The 22604-nt window shown below is 37.9% G+C and overlaps 2 protein-coding genes across 3 annotated transcripts; one reads left to right on the forward strand and one right to left on the reverse strand.

Annotated features, from left to right (window-relative positions):
• The first annotated feature begins 391 nt into the window (after nucleotides 1-391).
• LOC100248456 (uncharacterized) lies at nucleotides 392-11338 on the forward strand. Its single transcript, XM_010664901.3, has 4 exons — nucleotides 392-932; nucleotides 5026-5394; nucleotides 5488-9972; nucleotides 10707-11338. The coding sequence occupies exons 1-3, from the start codon at nucleotides 813-815 to the stop codon at nucleotides 9931-9933; spliced, it is 4935 nt and encodes a 1644-aa protein (XP_010663203.1). The 5' UTR covers nucleotides 392-812; the 3' UTR covers nucleotides 9934-9972; nucleotides 10707-11338.
• Nucleotides 11339-13480: 2142 nt separating this feature from the next.
• Nucleotides 13481-22262, reverse strand: LOC100253515 (rac-like GTP-binding protein 3). Of its 2 annotated transcripts, none has more exons than XM_019226464.2 (8): nucleotides 21773-22262; nucleotides 21325-21428; nucleotides 21038-21147; nucleotides 20889-20952; nucleotides 15646-15710; nucleotides 15490-15555; nucleotides 14589-14683; nucleotides 13481-13909 (listed from the first exon to the last, which is right to left on the reverse strand). In XM_019226464.2, exons 1-8 carry the CDS (start codon nucleotides 21829-21831, stop codon nucleotides 13870-13872), a joined length of 603 nt encoding a protein of 200 aa, XP_019082009.1. In that variant the 5' UTR covers nucleotides 21832-22262; the 3' UTR covers nucleotides 13481-13869. The 2 variants fall into 2 exon arrangements, with proteins under 2 accessions (XP_019082009.1, XP_002283394.1); XM_002283358.4 differs by having other exon boundaries at nucleotides 21325-21412; nucleotides 21773-22258.
• Between the last annotated feature and the right edge of the window lie 342 nt (nucleotides 22263-22604).

Raw genomic sequence — 22604 nt, forward strand, 5'->3', positions numbered from 1 at the left:
CTTAACTTCTTCCCCATATACCACACCCTCATGTGGATGATGTAGCTGACAAGCCACCAGAAGGTGACCTTACCTAACTCTCAACTTCCCCACACCCCCTGCCCTCCTCCCACAGGTAATCCAATTATTCTTCATATAACCAATCACAACAATCCAAATTCACCCACCCACCAAAAAGTAAAATTCACTGTTGAGATCGAAAGCTCACACCCAAAAACGTTACAAGAATGAAAAAAATAATAATTAAAAAAAAGAAAAGAAAAGTCAAAACACTACCCCAAATGGATCAGTCAACACTCACTTCAGTCTAGTCACATTCTATTTTTTCCCTCACTCACCTCACCCGCGGGTGGATTTATAGCTGCTCTGCCCGAACTACCCGATCTGCCCATCTGCCCGTCTCTCTCTCCTCTACCAAGTACCAAGTACGCCTTTCCCTTTTGCCGCCTGGCTTTCTCTCTCTATATCGCTCGCACCCTTTTCTCTGTTTTCTCTCTCTAGGTTTTTTGTTTCTCTCTCTCTAGATCGATTCTGCGGAAGGCGGCTTCGAAATCTATGGATCTGGGTTCGAAGAGGAGTACTAGAATTGATTGTTGAATTAGTTTTTTGTTTTTGGGTTGTTTGTGGTCGGGGTTTTTAGATTTGTCGATGAGGGGGAGATGGTGAAGGAGGGGTTTTCGGGTGGATCTAGGGTTTCGAGGAATGGGAATTGGTGAATTTTAGGGTTTCGAGGGTGGAATTGAGGCGGGATTGATGGTTGTCGTTGGGGAAGAAGGTGGGATCGGAGCGGGAACTGGCAAAAATGCAAGGCTATGCATGGGCGGGAAGGTGAGGACAGGAAACGGAGTCGGCACATGTGGTCGGTCCCTACTCGTGGCACCGCGTCTGTAGCTGATGATTCTTCGACATCTACAGCTAATTCTTTCTTAAAGGTATTGTTTTTTGGGGTTTTGGTTGATTTGCTGTTTGGCGGATGCGGAGGCGTGGGTGTCTTTGTATTGGTGTGTCTGAGGCGCGAATTAGTGAATAAACGAGCCCAATTTTTGAGAATTGTTGTATCCAGTTGGTTTGTTTGGTATATAATTCAGGAAAGGTCAATCTTTAGTTGTTATTTTGATTGAGGAAATGAACCCTATTTCCGAGAATTGTGTGTTATTTGTTTGATTAACATGGAGTTTGAACTATACTTGTATGTTTTGGTTGGTATCTTTGTGACAAATAAATCAAACATGTTAGGTCCACCAATTTTATGAGGGAGACACTGATTTTGTATTTGTAGATTCAGTGATTGTTTGAGGCTTATGTAAGCTGTGGAAAGGGCATTTTGAGCGTTGCTAAATTTTGTCACTGGATTTAGATTATGGAGCAAGTTTGATAATTAAGGTTTGAGAGGTAAGATGTTCTTTTTTGCGGTTGGATGCATTCGTAAGGGCCCTGAGATTTTGGGAAACCTTTGAATTTTATGACTTTCTGGTTGGTTGATGTTTTTAGATGTTGGGAGTTGCCCAAATTATTATACACTCAGGAAAAACACAAACGATATAGATTTTAGATTTTAAACTCTGGTTGGTTGCTTTCCCAACCGTAATCTATGTTGTGGGCAATAATCAATGTCATGTATGGATGGTTTATATTCAGCTGGATTAGTAGAGAGGCTTACAAATTGCATATAGGCAAGTGGTGTTTCTCTCCTGTGCTGAATGTGTTGAAACATGAATATTCTGACTTGTGGCATGATGTTGATTATAGTAAACGACAGGAACGGTTATTCATTGTGGAATATTTGCTGTCTTCCCTTTTCCTGAGCAGTTCAGTGGTAATTTTGCTATGCCAAAAGGGGAATCCGCCTTTACATTATACGTCAGATGATTTATTGATGTTGGAGTACCCTTTTCTTTCCTTTTGTCAGTCAATGGATGCTGCAGTTCAGTTGATACTTTGGTGAACCCAACTAAGGTTTTTGTTAAGTTGGATTTTAATATCAAATGGAGTACAAGGCTGCATTTTGAGTTCTTACATCAAAATATGCTTTAGTTATCTTTTAGTAACTCGAACCACATTGAGAATTTTTATGTGATTTTTAAATATGTGCTTAGTTTTGACTTGGAAAACAGTTTTCCTTTTGAAAACCAGAAGAAATGGAAATGGCATGAATGCATTTTGAACTTCATTATTGGAAATTTTATGAAACTTTCAGAAAATTACATCTGAAGTTGTTTGCATGTTTTCATTTTGGAATTTTTATTTAGGGTTACTAATCTGCATTTTTTTGACAAAAAAATTCATTTGCCTTTTTCAAAATTTTGAACAAAAACCAAAAGTTTTGTTGCGTCCAATGGTCTATAAGATAAACTGGTATGAAGTAGAAATGGTTAAGGTACCTTTTCAGTCCGATCCTATTATGTTTCTGAGTATGGGTGGTGATGTCACTTTCTCATCTAAGCTAATATGGAGTCCAAAGGCACCTCTAATGTTGGTATTTTTTTCTTTATTTTATTTATTTTTAAACAATGGCATGGGAGAAAATAGTCACTATGGATAATCTCATGGGAAGAGGATGTTAGCTAGTCAACAGGTGCTGCCTATGTAAGCATAATTTTGAGTTTGCTGATCAGGCCTTATCCATTGTGATTTGGTATGTGGAATGTGGGCTTTGGTTTTTTCTCTAGCAGGAGTGTCTTGGGTTCTACTAACTTCAGTTAGAGAAGCATTGCTTAGCTTGGAAGGCACCTTTCTGGGTGCTCAATGTAGGATGGTTCTGAAGCTGATCTAGACTTGTTGCGAATAGTGGATACCAGGACTTTTGAAGGGGTGGAATGTAATGGTCTAGCTGTAAAATAAGGTTTCTTAAGGACCTTGTTTGTGGGTTGGAGTGTGTGTGTGTGTGTGTTTTGGGGGGAGGGGTTGTGTTTGGTTTTTGCATTTTGTTGATAGATTGGGCATTGGTTATAAATTGTTGGGGCTTTGTGTTCGTTTTTGCCCTTTTCTCTAGGTGTGGTTCATATACATCTTGTATACATGATTCCCCAGGAAAAGACAAGGTTTCATTATATCTATTTAGGGTTTCAAGATCTATAGTTTGACAGGAATGGTATCATCTGGTTGAGATTTGTGGGGTATAATTTTTTATATTTGAAGGTTATAAATAGGTGATATCTGTTTAATAGAAAGAAATTGAACAAAATAATGGGAAGTATTGGGTATAAAGACAAAATTGATATTGAAAAACAGGGAACTACCCATGAGGTCCACTTGAAATTGGGAAGCAAGTTTTTTGCGAGAAACATGAGCATATGAACTCATGAACATAAGTGGCAGTGACATTTGGTTGTAAACTTGAGGTCCCAAATTGGAGCCTCCCTAGTATTTGAACCATATATAGGGTAGAGAGGGGAGTCCGTGATACTTGGGTTTTCTTCATTGGCAGGGAAAATAAATGTTTTGTTGCTCGGGGTGGATTTTTCATTACTAAAAAAATTCCCTATATAAATTTGAAGTCAATAGGCAGTGGCGGAGCCAGAAAATGACTTGAGGGGGGCAAATCTAGCTATTAATTTTATGTTTTGGGGGGGGGGGGGGAGATGGGGGGCAAAAATTGAACAAAATGTGTGTGTAGTCTAGTAGTAACAATAGACTCTTTACATATTCACTGGAAGGGGTTCAAATCCCCCTCTATTTAATTTATTTATTTTTTTAAATTTCAGGGGGGCATGGATTGGATCCACCCCTGTCAATAGGGATGCTGCTTTAGAAGCATCTAGTTTTAAGTTTATAATATTGAGTGTGTTATGCAACATTCTATCTTTTGTTATATTATTTTTGCCTTAGGACAATTTTTTATTAGAGCTCATATTTATTTGGAGCAATGTTTATTTTTATCTAAATGGAACTTAAATAATCGCTCATGGAACAAAGCATGCATGGTGCTCATTGAAAAAAACATGGTAACGACTATTGCATAGCTGGTCTTTATGACAGGTCATTAATGTATTCCTTTTTAAAGTCCATCGAGGTTATTTTGGTGGGTTCCAATGCCATACTAAGAAAACTTTGGTAATACCCTTGTTGCATGTGGCTGCACAATGTTGTTGCATCGTTAGCAAATGAGCTGTAGAGGTGATCCACCTGGGTAGTCTTCTCTTTTCTTGCTACCAGTCCCAAGCCTGAATAGAGGAGTGTAAAACATTACTTGGGCCTGTTTTAGTTGATATTACTTGATCTAGCCATTTAGGAGAACTGGCTATTAAAGATATAAGCTTTAGCTAGTTAACTGACTTGATGTATATATTGACTAGATTTTATTATCACCAAAATAGTTCTCAAGAAGATTGTGTATTATTTATTTATTTATCGTGCAAAACTTGAATTGCTGCCATATTTCCTGCTCAAAATGAAGATTACATCTTTAAAATTCTAATCACTTTCTGGTAGATGTCGGTCGAAAACAATGCTACATGTGCACTGTAATGTAGTGTCTAGTTTTTCATGGCCCTTCTCTTGCTGCTACATGGGGCACACCAAATCTTGACCTCCTAGTGTCTGGTAGTATAATAGGTTTATTTCTGTGAGGCAAAGAGTCATATTTTTGTTAATAGTTAAAAAGTTTTATGAATAAAGTGGGGTTGTTTAGATCAGGGCCATCAGACTCAAGTTGAAGCCATGCTCATGGTGGTAAGTTTTTCTGTAACCTATCATTTAATGGAAAATTTTGAATGAATCATTTATAAGTTACATTTTGAAAAAGAAAGAATGTGGCTAGTTGGTAACGTTTAGGAACTCTTCAGTCTAAGTGCTCTTAATGTTTTTCATTTTTAAAGGTCATTATCATTAACCAACATATTGACTATGTAGAAAAATTATATTTAATGTTAGATCTATTAATGATATCCAATTATCTCAAAGATAATTTCCATTTATGTTTTTTTAAAAGTTTGGATCACAATTGTTGAAACGCTGTTGTCTTGTTTTGCATCTTTATATAGTTTTGGTTATTTTATTTTCATGTAAACTTCTATTGCTTTGCAGGATGGTCGCAACATTAGTGTTGGTGACTGTGCTCTTTTCAAACCGTCCCAGGATTCCCCACCTTTCATTGGAATAATCCGTTGGTTAACATCAAGTAAGAATAATATAAGGTTAGGTGTGAATTGGCTTTATCGACCTTCTGAAGTAAAGCTTGGCAAAGGCATCCTGCTGGAAGCTGCGCCAAACGAAGTTTTCTATACCTTTCATAAGGATGAGATTCCTGCTGCATCATTACTCCATCCGTGTAAAGTCGCATTCCTTCCTAAAGGTGATGAACTTCCTTCGGGAATATCCTCGTTTGTGTGCAGGCGGGTTTTTGACGTTGCAAACAAGTGTTTATGGTGGTTAACTGATCAAGATTATATTAATGTGAGTTTTAGTTGCCCTTTCACACGTAGCATTCTGCTCTATTATTTATTTATTTTTAGGAGGGGGATAATTCATATTTCATCTTTTCTGCAGGAGCGACAGGAAGAAGTAGATAAGTTATTATATAAAACGCGAATAGAAATGCATGCAACAGTGCAGCCAGGTGGTCGTTCTCCAAAACCAATGAGTGGTCCAACATCAACATCGCAAATAAAACCTGGTTCTGATAGTAGTACTCAAAACTGTGCCACTTCCTTGCCTTCCCAAGTTAAGGGAAAGAAAAGGGAGCGAGGAGATCAGGGCTCTGAGCCCATTAAACGTGAGCGCCCTTCAAAAACTGATGATGGGGATTCTGGTCACTCTAGACCAGAGAGCGTTTGGAAATCTGAGATTGCTAAAATTACAGAAAGGGGAGGGCTTGTTGATTCAGAAGGGGTTGAGAGACTTGTGCAACTCATGCAGCCTGAGAGAGCTGAGAAGAAAATAGACTTGATTGGCCGTTCAATTCTTGCAGGTGTTATAGCTGCCACAGAGAAGTATGATTGCCTTGGTCGATTTGTCCAGCTCAGGGGCTTGCCTGTATTGGATGAATGGCTCCAAGAGGCACATAAAGGAAAGATTGGTGATGGTAGTAGCCCCAAGGACAGTGATAAATCTGTTGAGGAATTCCTATTGGTTTTACTTCGTGCACTCGATAAGCTGCCTGTGAATCTTCAAGCCCTTCAAATGTGTAACATTGGCAAATCTGTTAATCATTTACGTAGTCATAAAAACTTAGAAATTCAGAAAAAAGCAAGGAGTTTAGTTGATACATGGAAGAAACGTGTTGAGGCAGAAATGAATATTAATGATGCGAAGTCTGGTTCAAGTCAGGCTGTTGCATGGTCTTCGAGGCCACGTCTTTCTGAAGTTTCTCATGGTGGGAACAGACACTCTGGAGGCTCCTCTGAGATTGCCATGAAGAGCTCAGTCACACAGCTTTCTTCATCTAAAACAGCTCCAGTTAAGCTTGTACAGGGGGAAATTGCCAAGTCTGGGTCTGCATCCCAGGGATTTACAAAATCAGCAACATCACCTGCATCAGTGAGTACTAGCTTAAAGGATGGTCAAACCCGCGTTGCTGGTGCTGGTAATGCCTCTGATCCTCCTCTAACGACAGTAAGGGATGAGAAAAGCAGCAGTTCTAGTCAATCTCATAACAATAGTCAGTCTTGTTCGAGTGACCATGCCAAAACTGTGGGTTTCTCAGGGAAGGAAGATGCTAGGAGCTCGACAGCTATGTCAATGAGTGTGAGCAAGACCTCTGGTGGTGCTTCACGGCATCGGAAATCAGTCAATGGCTATCCAGGGCCTGCTGTGTCTGGAGTGCAAAGGGAAACCGGTTCAAGTAGAAGTTCTTCCTTTCAAAGAAATCCTGCCTCAGAAAAAGTATCACAGTCTGGATTGACATGCGATAAGGCTTTTGATGTCCCCACTGTTGAGGGAAACAGTCACAAACTGATTGTCAAGATCCCCAATCGAGGCCGCAGTCCTGCACAAAGTGCGAGTGGTGGATCTTTTGAAGATCCTTCCATGGTGAACAGTCAGGCGTCTTCTCCCGTGCTTTCAGGGAAGCATGATCAATCTGACCGTAATCTGAAGGAAAAGAGTGATGTTTATCGAGCTAATAATACTTCGGATGTGAATACTGAGTCATGGCAAAGCAATGATTTCAAAGATGCAATGACTGGGTCTGATGAAGGTGATGGATCACCTGCTACTCTTCCTGATGAAGAGCGCTCCAGGACTGGTGATGACACTAGGAAAATCAAAACTGCCTCGTCATCATCAGGAATTGAACCCAAGTCAGGGAAATTGGTTGAGGCTTCTTTCACCTCCATGAATGCTTTAATTGAAAGTTGTGTCAAGTGTGAGGCTAATGCATCTGTTTCAGTTGTTGATGATGTCGGAATGAATCTGCTTGCTAGTGTGGCTGCCGGAGAAATGGCCAAACGAGAGTCAGTTTCACCTGCTGATTCTCCACTAAGAAATACTGCTGTTATTGAAGATTCTTCTGCAGGCAATGATGCGAAATCAAAACCAACAGGAGATGACATCTTGAGAGAACAAAGTCAGTCTAACTACGGTCCCACCGGTGATACTGAGAAGCAGGGTTTTTGGGCTAAGGATGGATTGCATCATTTACCTAAACATGCATTGACTAACAGAGAGAACAATGAACATATTAATTCTACCAGTATTGATTTAGTAAGAACTTCAGAGCTGTGTTCAGAAATCAACAGAAAATCAGATGAAACAGTGGTTGGTGCTTCTGTGACTGCATCCCCTGTGAGCACAACAGAAAAAGGCAGTGATGATGAACAAGGGAAACAACTTCATGAGAAGAAGGCAGCTGTTGATGGAGTAAATGTTGATGGTATTCCAGATACTAAACCAAAGGTGAGCAGTTCTTCATTGGCTGAAGATAAAGTCAATGATGTCCTTCCCTGTGTAGAATTGAAGGAAGAACAGTCATCATATGCATCATTAGAACCTGATGGTGAAAAGAATAATGTTAATGAAGGTTTGAATACAGAGCAAAAGCCACCAGCTTCCATGATACCTTCGGACTTTGTGAAAGGAACTGAAAAGGAAGTGCCACTTCCTTCTGGTTCAGGTAAAGATTTGGTCCCAGAAAATGTTGATCAAATGAAGGCTGAAAAGGCTGATGAAATTTGTGTCTCAAATCATGCTAATCAGATGGAAGAACAGAGAATTGAGCCAAAAAATCATGCTTCAACTGCTGCTGAGGATCGAGTTGTGGCTGGTTTGTATTCAGTAGCAACTGATCACAAGAGGGAACTTATGGAAGAGAATTTAGGAAATAAAGAGGTTCTTGAGAACTGTTCTAGTGGGCAAGCTCCTTACAAACAATCACCCACATTTCCTGTGTTAGAAGTGGAACAGCTTGTAAGGCCTAGAGGATCCAAGTTGCCAGGTGATGAAGCGGATGAAACAGAGGAATGTGCTTCCACCACTGCAGATGCTTCTTCCTTTTCAGCTACAGGGGGATCAGATGTGGATGGAAAACTGGAATTTGATTTGAATGAAGGTTTTAATGCAGATGATGGGAAATTTGGGGAACCAGTAAATGTAGGTACACCTGGATGTTCAGCCGCTGTTCATTTAATTAGCCCATTGCCTTTTCCTGTTTCATCAATGTCCAGTGGGCTTCCAGCTTCAATTACAGTGACTGCTGCTGCTAAAGGGCCTTTTGTTCCTCCTGATGATCTATTAAGGAGTAAAGGGGAACTTGGGTGGAAAGGATCCGCTGCTACTAGTGCTTTCCGACCAGCTGAACCAAGAAAGACACTTGAGATGCCATTGAATGCACTGAATGTTCCATCTGACGCTACCAGTGGTAAACAAAATCGTCCTTTGTTGGATTTTGACCTGAATATGCCCGATGAAAGAATTCTCGAGGACATGACTTCTCGAAGCTCTGCTCAGGAGACAAGCTCTACATGTGATCTTGTTAGTAGTCGTGATTTGGCACATGACAGACCTATGGGTTCTGCACCCATTCGTTGCTCTGGGGGCCTTGATCTTGATCTGAACCAAAGTGATGAAGTGACTGATATGGGGCAGCACTCAGCAAGCAACTCTCATAGATTGGTGGTCCCCCTTCTGCCAGTTAAATCTTCTTCATCTGTTGGATTTCCTAATGGTGAGGTGGTTGTCCGAAGAGACTTTGATTTGAACAATGGACCTGTTCTTGATGAGGTAAGTGCTGAACCATCATCTTTTAGCCAACATGCCCGAAGCAGCATGGCATCCCAGCCACCTGTTGCTTGCCTTAGAATGAACAATACAGACATAGGGAACTTCTCATCTTGGTTTCCTCCGGCAAACAATTATTCAGCTGTCACAATTCCATCCATCATGCCTGATAGGGAACAACCATTTCCAATTGTTGCAACTAATGGGCCACAAAGGATAATGGGTCTTTCGACTGGTGGAACCCCATTTAATCCTGATGTCTACAGGGGCCCTGTATTGTCATCTTCTCCTGCAGTTCCCTTCCCCTCAACCCCATTTCAATATCCAGTATTCCCTTTTGGGACCAATTTTCCCCTGCCACCAGCTACTTTTTCAGGCAGTTCAACTTCTTTTACAGATTCCTCATCTGCTGGGAGGCTTTGCTTCCCTGCTGTAAATTCCCAGTTAATTGGACCAGCTGGTACAGTTCCGTCACATTACCCCAGGCCTTATGTGGTGAACCTTTCAGATGGCAGCAACAGTGGTGGTCTTGAGAGCAATAGGAGATGGGGAAGGCAGGGCCTAGACCTCAATGCAGGCCCTGGAGGTCCAGAAATTGATGGGAGAGAGGAGTCCGTGGTTTCCCTTGCATCAAGGCAACTCTCTGTTGCCAGTTCACAGGCCCTAGCAGGGGAGCAAGCAAGGATGTACCATGCGGCTGGTGGTGTTTTGAAGAGGAAGGAGCCTGAGGGAGGATGGGATACAGAAAGGTTTAGTTACAAGCAATCCTCATGGCAGTAAGAATCTGCTATGGCACAGTTGGCTGACCATGGAGGCTTGGTAAGTCTTCTAAACATGTTTACCCTATCTCTGTGCAAGGTTCAGTTGAGACATTTTAAGTATTAAAACCAGTTAAGAGCATTTCCTAAGCACTCTTATTTCCCATGCAATTTTTGCAATTACCAATTTCAATATGCCGTATGATTGTTTTATTTTCTTAATGCTAAGTCATTCCTAGTAGATAAAGGGGTGACATTGTTGGAAAAAAGGCATTGTGGCACATTGTGATTGGTAAATGTTAGAATTTGGGGAAAAAGAGGTGATTTCAGAAGAGATGCTCTTTTCAGGGCTTATATGCACTTTCTATTTGTTCTCACTTCTCATATTACATACACTTTGACTGCATTTGGAGAAGGGTTACCATAGAAACAAAAGCTTCAGAATTTTTTGTTGTTTAAGAGGAAGGTGGGAGAAGAGTTTGAGGAAGAAAAACATTTTCATGGTTTTTCTCTCATTACAGTCTGCTAGCTATAATCCCTCTGATCTTGAGAGAAGTATATGTTGAAATAAGAGACTTCCAAAATATTTGCCTGTTTCTCTGCTTATCTCAAAGCAAATGAATTGTTAACCTGCATGCTCTGTTGTTTCTTTTTCTGTTGGGATGGAATCTTTAACAGAACTTTCTTACTTCTTCTTTGGGCATATGTTTTTTCTTTGATAACAATGAACTGTTGTTGTCTTTAATGCTATCAAACTGATTCTAAGTTTTTGGTTTCACTTTTTTGCCTTTCCAGATGGGAAGTGGATAACCCCCCCGGAAGTCATCATCTAACTGGTTTGCTCTCAGAGGATGGGTGGTAAGTGAGTTATTTGATGTGTTCATAGTCTCCGACCCCCACCTTTTCTGGTTGTATCAGTTGTATTAAAGGCTTTCTCTCCGGGGCCTGCTGGCTGTTTGTTCTTAAATGTATTCTGGGTGGATGCAGATCAGTTTCCCCTTTTGTAGATATTTAACTGTTAAAGCATGCTCTGTGTTGCCCAGACATACAAAATTGGTTCCGTACTGATGCTTAGTGCATCTGCCCTTTATCATGGACCCAACTCCATCCCCTCGTCCCTCCATTCTGGCAAGGGAGGTTGGTTGTGAACTGCTTTGAGTGGAAGCCCTTTTGTATCTGCTTTGTTAATTTATCTTTCTTCGCCTCTCTCTTATGCTCATCTCTCTTTCATTTGTTTTTTTCTTCCCAACATATACAAGTGTTAGGATTTTTTTTTTGTTTAAATTTAATTTATCTGGCATGATTTAGTTGCTGTGGTTGATGTATTTTGAACTTTCTTTAAAACCCAACTATTTGTCTCATTTGCTACTGTTTAATTTTCTGCCCCAACTCTGATAATCTTAGATTATATAGATCACATTTGTAAATTTTTTGCCTCCTTTTGGTTTAGCAGGATCAGACCATAAATCTTTTTATTCTTATATTTTTTATCCTTTTGCTTACATGTTGGCTATCACTTTTGGGTAGGTTGTTTTGATGGAATCCCATGTAATGGAAATGATGGTGTATAATGATGAATCTCATTATTGAAAGGACATAAACCATTTGCTTGTGGTTGCAGTTTGGAAAATGTAATTTAAGGTCTTACAAGATTATGAATTGCCAGCATGGTTATGATCTTGTAGTGTTCTTGTCCTAATTCAAATGTGTGTCATGGTGACAGTTTGTCATCAGATAGCATAAACCACAATTATTATATTTTCTTTGCAGTTTGGTGTCTGTAATGAAAGCAACTGATCTTATCCCAAAACTTGCAAGCCACAGAAGATAGTATGGTGGAGCTCCTGATGATTATAAAATGTTGTGATTCTTCTTTAGATATTGGAATTTCTTAGTTGTTTTTGAGTAGGATTTATTTGGGATCCACCATTTGGGAAACTATGGTGGATCCTTTTTTAAAAATCTTCAGTTGCCATTGGGTAATATTTCTTGTCCTGAGAATGCAAGGCCCTATCATAACCATTTGCTGAAGTGGTGAAGTGTTAGGGAGAGCTTGTGGGATGTTCCAGTTTTGTGTTCCGATGGGGACAAAAATTTACCTATATAAAAAAAACCTTCTTTCTTTCAGCTCCCTTTGTCTGGATCTACCCCATCAGACATTTCAAACCCGCACAAGGTTGATATTGGCAAGAAAATATTAAGAGTATGGATTGTTGGCCTCTTTTTTTCTTTTTTGGTTCATTTGCTTCCTGCATTTGAATTAGAATATCTCTGTCATCCACATTATTAAGCCAGATTGCTGTCAATGTCTTTTATCTTCTCCCCTTGGTGTTTGCATTATAAGCGGTGGTTCAATCTTTGTTTTCTCAACAAAAATGTCAATTGGCTGCATTGATGTGATCTGAATGATGATTTCTTATTTGTTATATATGGGAGTCTCTATGGGGGTTGAATTCATGACCTGGAAGGTTCCTTGTCTAATGTGGTGTCTGGGTGCTTAATGTATTGAATTGAGTTTGTCTCAAATGAGCGAATTTTGCACTTGACAATGCACCTGGAAGTGTGTTTACTAACGTAGCTGAAATTTGAATGTGGGTTGTGATTGTTCTGGTGTCACCTTTTGCTAGAGTCGCAATGTAACACAGGAAGTTTGTTCCTTAGTCTCATAATTTGATGTCTCGATCAATCAAAATCTTGGCCGGGATGAGAAGATTTCATTCTCTTTTCTAGGTCCAAACTCTTTTAATATGGAGAGATGAACACATGACATTTAAGTGGTTTTGTACCCTGGTGCAAACAGTATACTAGCATTGGCACTCGATGATGCAAACGTCATACTTTGCAAAATCCTGATGGGTAATGGGCAGAAGGCCTCTATCCATAGCAGGATGGTTTCACTTCACCACTGAGTATTCATGGAGTAAAAAACCTCCTCTACTTGGGTATATGCGCATACATATATGTATGGATGATGTAACGAACCATTTTCTCGAGTTTCCTTTCATATTTCATGTGCTATCAGTACCTATTTCATTTCGATAAAACTTCAAAATCCTGTTGAATTAGCAATTCTTTTATGATCAAAAGCTTGTTCAGGTTTATGGGAGTTGCCTCGTGATCCTATTTAACTTATTCCCCCTTTTGTCACTCGCTATACATAGGCCCGCTTTTTCCTATTTAAATCATATAGCCCATTTGAGCTTTTCAAGACCGAACCCATTCTTATTCTGTCTTATCTCATATCCAGCGTCCCCATTCAACCACACTCATCTTATGATTACGCTGATTCTTAGCTCCCAATAATCAGACCATGACAAAAAGGCAAAACCTAATGAATTGGAGGTGAAGACAACTGAGGCTGAAATGAAAAAGCAAAGGGTAGGGGCCTCCTTAAGATTGGACCCACCACGCAGGTCCATCATGCGGTAGCTGACCATGGGTGGCCCATTCTTGAAGCTATTAATCAGAAAATGGTTGACAACATTTGAATGTGTTACGAGGCAAGGAATCATATAAAGAATACAAATTCCCAATGCATTCACTTACAGCATATCTTGGTGAGAATTAAATGAGATAATCCTGAAATAAAGCTTCAATAAACCAAGGGTGGAAAAACAATCAAATAGGCCTGTGATACAATTTCCACTAAAAAAAAAAAAAAAAAACATTTCAACTCAATTCTTTACAATGAACAAACAATGGCATTCAAGAATACCCAAATTTTCCCAAAAATTTTTAAAAAATAAAATAAAATTCGAAACCGATAACAGCCATAATTATGAGCAACATTCAGAGAGAGTTGATATGCTGCATTTCAACACAAGACAGCATATAGAAAATTGAACTCACAGCTTCCTGACAGCCTGACTCTGATGGAAACCAAGCCTCTGGACTGCATATTAGTGTGGTTGGATTACTAGTAACATCTGAAATTCTAAATTACTTTCAATAGTGAATTTCATTTGAAACACATGAGGCTCCTTCCAACAAAGACATTCCTGAAAATTGGAATAAATAGATATGTCAATCAATATGCTAAATCATATACATGTATAAATGCTTATTGAAAATGCACAAGAGTGAGAAGAATGTGAATGATGGATTCTTTCTCATGTGGGATTTCTTCTGTATTGGAAGGCATGACAGATATGACAGAATGATGAAATAAAAATGAAAATCAAATGAAAGAAAAATACAGGATAGTTTGCATATGTTTGTTAACCATGCTCAAAAACAATTTTCAATTTTTGAGACAAGAAAATATATTTGACAATCAGAAAACAGAGAATAAGAGTATTTTTAAAAACTATTTTTGAAAACATTTCCCAAATAGAACCTTTGTTTTCTCCGCTAATAATGAGGAAGGAAACAAAAATGACTATTTCAATACAACTGCACCACGAAAATCATAAGGTATAATGTCTATGTAGCATTGTATAATATCCTTTTTCTTTGATCGGGCAACAAAATAAGATGGTGAAATATATAAGAAGAACGTTAGTAACAACAGAACTATAGAAGCATCATACAGGTGAAAGCCAGAAAAAACCTCTTTTGACATCTTGCTGTAATATTCAAAGACATAAAACATGAGATAAAACTTGGTGAAAATCATTTTGTTAGATGCTCAACAGAAAATAAGCAAGTCTTAGGGATGAAATAAGTGAAGGCCCTTACAGCCATCCTCGATGCCGTTTTTTTTTCTTCTCCTTTTGTTTCTGTTGTGGCTTGATAACTACCTTGATTGCAGCATCAAAGACAGCTTTCACATTCTGTGATTGCCGAAAGGATAAGATACATTACAATAATAATAATAATAAATAGAGTTTCAAGGTATCTGTCAGACAAAATAGAGAACATCATCTCCAAGTATAGTTAACAGCGAAAACCATGGCAAAGTAGGATCCACATTTAATAAGGGTGACAGTTTACACTAAAAACACATAGGTAAAATTCAAGCTTCCTATCTGCCAGCCTTTCAGAATATCCAAAGGATGTTATGCCATTCAGCAGGGCTTCCAGATAGAACTATCATAAAGAGGAAAATAGTTTTCAAATGGATACTGCAGTCAAATTAAGCAATGTACTTTCAGCAAAGCACAGGGAAAGTTGCATGGAGGTCTTTGGGGAGCCTGGAACCATAAATGTATTATCACAAGAAATGTGAAACTTTTGCAGCTTTTGCATCTTGTCTCTGGTAGGTCTCTTCCATCATATGACACGCATGTTCTAGATTACAATGCTGAGTTCATCAATAATCATACTGTGAGTTTTCTGATTGCCCAAGGACAACCAATATGTGTCTTTCAGAATTTCCTTTTTAAAAAAAAATCTCTATCATATATGTATTGGAAGCGAGAACTGTAGGCCATCTTAAAGTTTCCCCAAGAACCCAATGCAATAAACAGAAGAATTCCCAGATCAGAATATTTACGCTGGTAGAACTGTTTTATTTTCTATGGGTAGCATGACCTGAGAAAAAGCCTACTTGCCCAAACAAAAAGATCCACAAGGGCATTTAGACTCTGAAGCAATGAATATTACCCCTAATGGGAAATTTGTGACATTTTATCGGTACCTGCTGAGTTTTTGAGCTGCATTCAATATAATATGCAGCACCAATCTGTTTGCGGAGTTCCTCACCCTGATTATTCAAAAATCACTACGATTAGTAGCAGTGTTTAAATGATTGGTCAACAGAGAGCAGAAAACAGCTACTGAATAGAAATCACACCTGTGCAGTGGTCACAGGAACCAATCCAGGATGATCAGCCAAATAGTGTTTGTCCTCACGAAGATCTAGGAGTCCAATATGACTTGCATTAAAAAATAAATCAAATAGCAGCACACAGCTAACAACCACCATTAGGGACCATTAAAATAAAACATATATGTCAATCCATATCATATAATTGGTTTTACACCCTTTCTCAGAACTAGAACATGGTCAGCTATACCATGAGAATAGGAATGGTTAAGTGCAATACCACTTACTTTGAAATGCAGTATTGAAGGGATATGCTAATTCAGAACTTTGCTAAACTGGAACATGATATACTAGGTCAGAGCATATGAAATATTTTATATCTTGAAACAATTGAAGAGCAAAGTCTTTGATTTGATTAGGCACTGGAATCAAAGAATTCCTTTCTGAATATGCAACTGATAAAAGCTGAAAAATAAAATGAAAACTGAGGTAGTGTGAGAGAAATCATGTAAATGTAGAAGTTACAGCTATGTTTCGGAATTGTTCTCAAGAATAGTTTTTTGTTTTTGAGAATAAAAAAAGATGCAAACATGTTTGGTTATTGGTTATTTCCAAAACAAGTTTTTGAGAATTGCTATCAAAACAGGGTGCTTTTTAATACTATCTTTTTAATTGTTTTTAGTTGTTTTTACTTGTTTTCTGATGGCTATTTTAAAAAGCAATTATATAAATATGGAGAATGATAGAAAATAACGTATTACAGACAAAAACAATTTTTAAGAAATATTTGAAGACACAAAAAACAAGTTGAGAACATTCCAAGTTCCCAAACAAATCTTTGTTTTAGAAAAGTTCAAAAAATTGTTTTTTTCTAACTGTTCTCAAAAACTATTTTTTGAGAAGTGGTTTCAAAAGAATTCCTAAACAAGCCTTACCACATCAGTGCCATAAAATTATTCTTGTGTTCATTAGGCAACTAGCAGATAATAACTACTTATAAGCTAAAATGAAGAGCCACCTTCTCATGAGGGTGGATAAGTTGAGCTTTGATCAAAAGTGGATTGGACATATCAAATTTTGAATATCCAAGTTTAGGTTCTCAGAGTCAATCCATGGGACCAGAATGGACTTCTTCCACAGTTTGAGAGTGTTGAGACAGGGTGATACTCTCTCCCTTAATTTGCTTGTGTTAGTGATGGAGGCCTTGAGTTGGTTCATCTGTAGTGAGGTGGAGGGTTGTTTCCCAAGTTCATACCAATGGGTGAAATCTTAGTTTGGTTCTATCTGTCAACATGGGATTCAGTTGAGAAGCAGTTTAAGAAAAGGTTGGTCACTTGGAAAAGGCAATATCAGTGGAAGGGAGTCAACTTACACTTGTTAAAACCAATCCCTCCGGTTTACCAATTTACTTCATATCCCTATTTGTCATTCCAAGGGTAATACATATTAGGTACAGAAAAGATTCAACAGGACTTTTTACTGGGTGAGGTTCCATGGAGGGTAAATTGCGCTTAGTGAAGTAGTCGATGATTTTTTTTTTTTGTAAATAAAAAAAGGGTGGGCTAGGAATTAGAACTCTTTCAATCCTTAACACGGTGTTCCACATGATGGATTTTCATAGCTAAGGGATATTGTTTGTAGAGCTGAGTTATCTGGAGGAAGTTGGATGTAAAGGAAAGGGGTTAAGATCTCTAAAAGAAGATAGATACAAGGAGTAGGTGTTTGGAAAGGAGAAAATGGTGGGGGTGATTTCTATTCTAGATGGAGCATGACAATATGAGTGATGATCTCAAGTCTAAGTTCCTGTTCAATGGGTGCTGTGGCAATTTGCCCCTACAAAAGGTCTTTGTTGTTTTGTTCAGCATAGTTTCTCATAGAAATGTTTGGTTTGTGCAGGTTTGAAAGGAAAAGGTAGGAGAGGTTATTGGGACCCTTGTTTTCAGTTCACCATTGGGATTTGGAGTTGCAGAGCTGTTCCTTCAGCAAATTTAGATACTGGGTGTCAGGAAACACTATGTGGATAACTTATTTTAGAGGTATGCTAAGAATGGGCATTTCACAGTAAAACATTTTGTGAAACTTAGCTGTAAAGTAATTCAAACATGTTATCACAAAGGAAGTTTGGGGTTTGACCGCTCCTTGAAAGTTTAGTTTTAAGGCAGTGTAAAAGAGGATGATAACTACTTATCAACCCACAAGAAAGGTTGGTCAATGATTAATTGGCGTTGGCTGTAAGGAAGAATCAGGCAAGTCATATCTGAAAACCCAAAGGAAATAACTGTTTGTTTGCTTTGGAATAAATTGGTCTTATCAATTGTGAATCCCCATAGATCGCAAGAACCTTCACTTAAGTCTTCAGTATGATTTGTTTTATCTACTACTTAGGTTTAGGTCACATTACTTCTTCTGCGATTTTTCTTAAGAGAAGATATGACTGACTACAGTTCTTGTTAGTAGAGTTGCAGAACTCAAGAAATAGACAGCGAGAAAATCATATTTATCATATTCTTCTCCATTGTGTGAGAACCTGCATCTTCTGCTACTTGTTCTCTTTATTTGGAATTGCTCAGATGCTTCCATGATTGATTAAGAATGATTTCATGGTTGGTATAGTACATTTGTGGGCTAGAGAAACTTAAGGTAAGGAGGTGGCTCCCTTGTCCTTGTTTATGCATTTAGAGAATGTCCAACTGAGGAAGTTTGAAGAATTTGAGAGCTAATGATGCATTTCTAAATATGTTTTTTTGAATGATCTAGGAATTCTATGAGGGAGGTTAACCCTTCTTTTGCAAAGTTCATTGATTGCTTGGGGAGTGTTTAGGCCAATTTAGGGCCTTTGTCTTTGTTTTATTCATTGTCATTCAACACACTTTATATACGTCCTATGTACTAGGGTCGAACTTCCCTTTCTGTTTGACCCTTGTTGGCCTATTTCAATAAATAAACAAATAAATAAATAAGTGAGAGAACAAATAGAAAGGAACAAACAGAAAATAGTTGAGCACTTGGTTTGCAAAGGTCATTCCCCAATGCCCGATAGTTCATTGCTTTATTAGGTTTTATTTCGATAGATTCTACAATATTTCCTATAGGAAATATTTTTTATACTTGTTTTTCTTGATCTATACTAATTCTTATAGGAAATATTTTTTATACGTCTTTTTACAAGAAAAACTTTTTGCATTTTTCATAAGGGGAAATCAAAATAATTAGATGAAACATGCAGATGAATTTTTTTGGATCATTGGATTTGATGTTAAGGATTGGAGAAGGTCCTGCAGTTGCATCATGATTTTATGGTAAACTTGTTCTTCCTATTTAGATTTTATCGATATTGAGATATTCAAAAGTGGTTTGTCATGCCTGACTATGGGAAATATAAAGTATAATGAAAAATCAACACCGAACATACAAGGAGAAGGTTAAATAATATGACTCCTCAAGGCCAACATACATATGATTGTTCTTCACTAAAAACAAAATCAAGAATCATCCGTCAAAACAAGCCAGAAGACTCAAATGTAACTTTTTCAGTGGAAAATGTGGCTCGATAGTAATTTATTCTAAGTTCCCCCGTCCATTTTTCAGTGCTGTATGCTTGATAAGTAACATCAGAAAAGAAGACCCTAACAAATTCTTGATCCCATCATTTTCGCAAGATGACAGGCTAACAGTTTCTATAAGCATAAACCTTACAATAATCAAAGAAAATCCCAGATTTAGTTTACATATCCAGTATCATCAAATGGGATGTAGCACCATTATAATGCTGGTCAATATTTTATACTGTAGTACCCTAGATCAAACAAGAGGTCCTTTAAGCTTGGATCCAATAGAGTCCAAAAGTTATTTTTATTGAAGATATATGGCTACTGATGGGCATCCCCTTGATAAAGATGACACTTCTCTTTATTAAGGACATTGAAAAGCCAAGATCTCCTTTTATTAAACAGGAAAACAAGATTTAAAAGGGACTCCATTATCTTTGCACTATGGAAAAGGAAGAAACTAATAAAAAACAGATGTTGTCAAACTCAGTGAGCAGACATGATCCATTCCATCAATCCATAGACTGAATAAATAAAGGTACCTGAAGCATCACACAGTTCATAAATTTCTCTTTATTAAGGGCATTGAAAAGCCAAGATATTTTTTATTTGCACATGGACGCAAGATCTAACAGCGATAACATTATCTTGACACTATGATAAGGATTCTACCAATAAAAAACAGATGTTGTCAAAATCAGTGAGCAGACATGATCCATTCCATCAATACAGAGAACCAATCAATAAGGGTACAGAAATCTCATTAATCATGGTTGTGAAACCATGGTAAGAATTATCTTCTCAATGACCAGCCATGCTGCATGGGTTTGGGTGTGAGTATCAGGTATGGTATTATCAAGGTGTAAAATACTTCCCAAGTAATTAGGACTAAGGCTTCTCTCCCTATTTCTCTCTAATAAAGTCTTTAGTTACTTACCATGTAATTTGGACTAAGGCTTTGTATTTCCCAATTTTTATGAAGGAGATGCTTTTGCGATGAGATCACCTCATTCAAGAGCTGAGCTAATGCCATTTCAGTGTTAACACACACCAGGATCTCATTTTAAAGACTTTTGGCTTTCCCCGGACATTATGAGTTGGGATTCACATTTGAGTGAACATAACAAGACTTTACAGTGCCTAAAACAATATTCCACGCATCTTTACACATGTAACACACCCTTCACAAATAGAGTTCTAGGGTGGTAAAGTGGAGCAGAAGCATGGCCTTCAGGGAATTGTGTCCTCATGGACAGGCATCATAAAGCATCTATACAATTATCATTATTGTAATTTAGATAAGAAGAAACACCATTACCATAGTTTGAATAAGATTCCATTAGTAGCAAAGAAAATCATTTTGGGGTTTCAGATAATAAGATCTATTGTTATGTATATGCTTCTGTTCATGCTGGCAAAATGTCAATAGAACAACCGGCAACCTCCTCAAGAACCATTGTTTTTCTAGGTTAACAAAAAAGCGACAATTTGGAAGAAACAAAATTTCCTCCATCGACATAAACTTTGCAAATTAGCTTATTCAATGATGTAACAGCTGAAACATTCAGAGTAACTATAGTGGGGGAGCATCCACTAGTCTTAATCATACACTTTAGAATCAGTTGAGAAGAGAAAACGAAAAAAAGAACTTAATAACAACCAATAAAATAGAGTTATAAAGAGTGTCTCAAGAAATTCAATAATAGATAATTCCTGACTTACCCAATTTTGTGCCAACAAGTACAATTGGAATTCCAGGGGCAAAATGCTGAAGCTCAGGAATCCACTGATAAAGCATTCTTACATCAGTAATTTCCATATACAGAGGAAAATATCAGAATTCATATCCAACAATTCTGGGATAAATTCACCTTTTTAAGTACATTTTCGTAGCTTGCCCGACTCACTAATGAGAAGGCTAAGATGAAGACATCTGCCCCTTGATAGCTCAAGGGCCTTAATCTATTGTAATCTTCTTGCCCTATAAACAAGATTGATAACACAAGTTTTAAAACAAAATTTCCAAATTTAGTATAACTGTTGTTGGTAGACCCACTGCAATTCGAAAATTTCAGGATGAATCTAGCAAAAAAAAAGAGTAAAAGAAAAAGAATAGAAAAATGAGCTGGAATTTGATTGTGTTACAGAGAAATATTACCAGCTGTGTCCCAGAGGCCCAAGTTAACAGTGGTGCCCTCAGCTACCACATTTGCACTGAAGTTGTCAAACACTGTTGGTATATAGTCCTGATGATCAAACAAACTTTTACAACAGAAAAAATAATAACAATAACAACAAATAAGAAAATCTTTAGGATGAGGGGAAAAAAGAAAAAGAAAAAGAAAAAAAACCCAAGAAAATGAAGAGAGAAACCCAGAAAAGAGAAAGACCCACAGTCAAACCCTGAAGCAAACATGTTCAGAGAGAGAATAAATTGAATATGACTTTCGAAACTAGGAGAACACAAAAGCTGCAAAACCCAGATGCAGAAACACATAAAATAACACAATAAACCAAACACAAGCAACCAAAAAAAGGAAAGAAAAAAAAAAAACACAAAAACAAAAGAACTCCGGATGGATCTTCTAAAAGAAGAAAGAACATACAGATGGAAACTTGTTGCTGGTGTAGCAAATAAGCATGCAAGTCTTCCCCACAGCCCCATCTCCTACCGTCACACATTTGATGAACTTCGATGCACTTGAAGCCATTCTTCACTGTTACTAAACCAAACAAGAAATCTTGAGACTACCCAGAACCAAAGTTTTCAACTTTTTGAAGACAGTGTAAGAAAAAGAAGAAGCCGGTGAGAGAAAATCACATGATTCTCACTCATTCACCTCCTCTGTACCGCCTCTCTCAAACTTTTCCTTCTTTTCCCAATTGGATTGGCAAATAAAGATTGGATTTTCATTCGAATTCTACCCTTTTTTTTAATTAATCTTTTTCTTACTTAGAGCGAGACAGCGTGGATTTATGAGACCCCTGAATCAAAGGTTGTGTATTCGCACATTTAAGACTGGGACAGCGGTTTAGCCCCTTTTTCCTGCTTCTGGGCGGTGCACCCGTGATGTGATGCCTTCACCCCCCCCCCCCCCCCCCCCCCCCCCCACCCCCCCCACCTTTTTTTTTGTTTTTTTTTTAAAATATCAGGTTGTTTTTCCTTTATGAAATATGAAATTGAAGGGGTTGTACGCACTATGCCTTGTGGAATATTCTCTACATTAAGATTTGTTGCTTTAGAAATCTAGTATCATTCTATTTATATATTTTTTTTTTGTGAATCATTTTTAAAAATTGATAAAAAGTGTCACAATCAATCAACGCATATTCTCATGTCTATTTAATACAACCCCCAACCACCTCAAAATAAAATATAAATCTTAAAATTGGAGAATACAATCCTTGAATCATTGGTTTTCCAATTTTTATTTTTTT

This window comes from Vitis vinifera, chromosome 17, assembly GCF_030704535.1.
Source record: "Vitis vinifera cultivar Pinot Noir 40024 chromosome 17, ASM3070453v1".
In the NCBI taxonomy this organism is placed as follows: Eukaryota; Viridiplantae; Streptophyta; class Magnoliopsida; order Vitales; family Vitaceae; genus Vitis; species Vitis vinifera.

Excerpts from the sequence above, each read along its gene's own strand:
- LOC100248456 (XM_010664901.3), top strand. The coding sequence starts at position 813 with ATGCATGGGCGGGAAGGTGAGGACAGGAAACGGAGTCGGCACATGTGG. Across the intron at positions 933-5,025 it reads CAGCTAATTCTTTCTTAAAG|GATGGTCGCAACATTAGTGT; the intron begins GTATTGTTTTTT and ends ATTGCTTTGCAG. Across the intron at positions 5,395-5,487 it reads CTGATCAAGATTATATTAAT|GAGCGACAGGAAGAAGTAGA; the intron begins GTGAGTTTTAGT and ends TCTTTTCTGCAG.
- LOC100253515 (XM_002283358.4), bottom strand. The coding sequence starts at position 21,877 with ATGGCTTCAAGTGCATCGAAGTTCATCAAATGTGTGACGGTAGGAGAT. Across the intron at positions 15,556-15,645 it reads TTCCTGTGACCACTGCACAG|GGTGAGGAACTCCGCAAACA; the intron begins GTGTGATTTCTA and ends TTGAATAATCAG. Across the intron at positions 13,910-14,588 it reads AAACGGCATCGAGGATGGCT|GAATGTCTTTGTTGGAAGGA; the intron begins GTAAGGGCCTTC and ends TCCAATTTTCAG.